The sequence below is a fragment of the Tupaia chinensis genome, unplaced genomic scaffold (genome assembly GCF_000334495.1).
Source record: "Tupaia chinensis unplaced genomic scaffold, TupChi_1.0 Scaffold000627_1, whole genome shotgun sequence".
Classification (NCBI taxonomy): Eukaryota; Metazoa; Chordata; class Mammalia; order Scandentia; family Tupaiidae; genus Tupaia; species Tupaia belangeri.
Window position 1 is genome coordinate 6,130,153 of NW_006160147.1, and position 3,234 is coordinate 6,133,386.

The 3,234-nt window shown below is 39.5% G+C and overlaps 1 protein-coding gene across 3 annotated transcripts in view; it reads right to left on the minus strand.

The window, feature by feature from the left end:
• CD34 (CD34 molecule) overlaps nt 1–3,234 on the minus strand; it is a 29,103-nt gene that overhangs the window by 10,375 nt on the left and 15,494 nt on the right. For all 3 annotated transcript variants that reach the window (XM_006159311.3, XM_014591956.2, XM_006159312.3), the window contains exon 4: nt 2,232–2,312. In XM_006159311.3, coding sequence (XP_006159373.1) covers nt 2,232–2,312 — 81 coding nt within the window. The remainder of the gene's footprint in view (nt 1–2,231; nt 2,313–3,234) is intronic.

Sequence of the window (3,234 nt, forward strand, 5' to 3'; positions counted from 1 at the left end):
CCCCGCTGGTGTAGGATTTCTCTCTTTCTGTCTCTCTGTCTCTCTCGGTCTGGCGAGCGCATGTGCCCTATAGCAAAAACCTCTCCAAAAAAAAAAAAAATTTAACCAAGTTCAGGCAAATGGTCAAACCCAAGATAATCATTAAAAACTCCATTGACTGGGCCAGCAGATGGTGTCGTGGTTAAGGCGCTGGACTCCTACATGACCAACCATGGTTTGAGTTCTGGACCAGGCAACTTGTTTTCTCACTCTCTTTCTTTTTTAAAAAATAGACCATAGATTAGTTTATTTTTAACACCCATCATGTCATGAATTCATAGGGAGTTGGTTCCAGAAGCCCAGGCTCCTTTCCATTGGTTCTCAGAGTGTGCTTCTCTGGGTGGAGCAGGCTAGAGTTTCAGTTGAACCCAGGTACCTTTCTCTTTCTGGTAATTTTCCTTCACATATTTTAGGAAGCTATCCCTGCTCTTAGAATGTTTAACATGCTCAATACGCACATTAATTCTCTTGGCAAGAATCTTGCCCTTAACTTGTTTGTTCACAACAATGCCAACAGCATGCTGGGTGACAGTGTAGACTCTTTCAGTTTTGCCATGGTAACATTTGTGGGGTATTCCTTTTTGAACAGTAACCATTCCCTTGATATCTGCAATATCATCTTTCTTGTAAGACTAGCATATATGTTGTCAAAGGAACCACTTCATGTTTTCTAAAAGGCCTAGAAAACATGTATTGGGTGTCTCTCTTCTTTCCCTTCGTTTTTGTCATTTTGGTTAATTACTGAAAGGCTGTTTTCTCACTTTCTTTCTCTCTCTCTCTCTCTCTCTGTCTCTCTCTGATGAACGCAATGCCTTATAGCAAATTTTTAAAAAATAAATAAAAGGAGAATAATATTAAATAAATAATTCTTAAAAACATAAAGACAACCAAAACTCTGTTAACATTCTAACATATAAGCAATAATCAATTTGAATACATAAGGAGAAATCTGTGTTATAAAAAAACCTTTAAAAAAATCCATCAAACCTATAGGAGAAAAATATAAACTAAAAAGTCAAGAAGCTGAAAGATCCAGGGAAAGATCACAAAACATAAATTTTAGAGCAGCTGCAATTAAAATTTTAGTGTTTTTTCTGAAGAATTATTTATTTAACCTTATTTATTCATTCATTTATTTTAATTTGATCAGAGAGAGAGAGTGGAAGCAAGAAACCAAGCCACCAGATTTAGGACTCGAACCATGGTCGGCCATGTGGGAGTGTCCAGCACCTTAACTACCACACCACCTTTTTAATGTTTTAAAAACATTTTAATTTTGTTAATGTTGATAGATGTTTCTAGAGATTTTCTAAAACAAAAGATAAAAAAACATACTTTTTATAGTATAATGAGAAAAGACCTACCTGGTTTGGTATTAAAAGTAAAATATAAAAAAAAAAAATTCCAACAGTCAGAAGTATGGACAGATTGAATAAATAAAATCTCTCTCTTTTTTTTTTGGAGAGGTTTTCGCTATAGGGCGCGTGTGCTCGCCAGACAGACAGAGAGAGAGACACAGAGACAGAAAGCGAGAAATCACCCCCCAGGGGGGATGGTCACGCCGCAATTCCTTCTCCTCCATTCTCCTCTTGGGATCTTGGGCACCATGCACATGCGCCCGGCGTGAGTTTTAAGCCACCGGGTCTGGGACACAAACTGCGGTAGACTACATGGGAGTCCAGCGACATAGCCATTACGCTAACTGCTGGTCCCCATTAAAATATCTCTCAAAGAATATGCTCCAGGACATATAAAAACTTCCTACAAACTAAAATAATCAACCCAATAAAAAGGAGATCATTCAATAAATAATGGTAGGGAAAATGGTTATATGGAAAATACTATATTATAGCAAAATAAATTCTGCATGAACTAAAGAGTTTTACGTAAATAATAACAAAAGAGCTAACATTTTTAGTAACTAGTTTATATCTGGACAGTGAGATTTTCTTAACATAAAAGCAAACTTAAATATGACAGCCTCAAATAACAGCGAAATTTACTTAAAAATGGTTTTGCCTTCTTTGCCCACCAGATGGGGCCTCTGACTCCCTAAGCCTAAAACTCAGTATCAGAAGCATCTTAACCACACTATATTCCAGGACCTCTCAAAGTCCAGTCCAATCTGAGATGGACTAAAGTGTTGGGAGGGATGATGGGAAGGAGGAACGATTAGGTGGGGGTTGACTTACACAGCTGGAGGTCTCATTGAGCTCTAGGCAGATGCCTTTAGTCAACATCACTTGTTTAATTCCTAAACATGTGATTTCTCCCTGTATTGAAACAAAACAATTACAAAAGCAAAGTAAGCTAGCATCTTTGACCCTCATTTTTTCCCTTGTCTTTTTTTTTTTAAAGAATCATTTTATTTAAATTTATTTATTTATTTAATTTGACCAGAGAAGGACAGAGGGAGAGGGAGAGAGAGAGAAAGCAAGCTGCCAGGTCCAGGACTTAACCCATGGTTGGTCATGTGGGAGTCCAAGTTTTTTGCAACCTTGGTAAACATTGGCTTGGCTAGTACAGAAGTGAGAGAGGGAAAGCTCTTCTCCCATTAGGCTGTTTCCTTCCAGCCATCTACACACTTTCAGGGAGGCCATGTAGGCAAATGGATAATGGGGTAGTAAGGCAGGTCCTGGTGACACTCATTTTTCTCCTGGCTACTAAGACTTTCAAGTCCCATTTCTGGCAGACTTCTCACACCTGTCCCTAGGTTGCATGTCCCCATATTTTCTGCCCTTCATGTTGACAGCTGCCACACCCCAAAACCAAGAAGGACAGGCTGATCTTACCATCGTTGGTCTGCCTTCAACTGCCAATGACCTCACTGCCTCTCTATGTCACTGGACGCTCTCACATTGAGGAAATGTTATTTGCCCTAAACATTTTGAGAAAAATAACCCCCTTAAAGAGGAGATGGTTTCTAAATATTCCCAAGGAGAATAGTGCTCTAGCCAAAGCCACACCAACAGGTGCTACAAAGAACCACAAAGGACTGGCTAGCTCTCTAAGGAGCTCTCTTAGGATCTACTGCCTGAGAATGCAATACCCAAAGCACAGATCAGCCTTGTCCCCAAGGCCATCCCCTTCCTCCTTTTCCTAGCAATATTTAAACTGCAGCTCAACAACATTCAGCCATGCACATTTCCATGCTGATTCCTGCATGGCCCACATGCCTTTGCCTGGGGTAAGAAG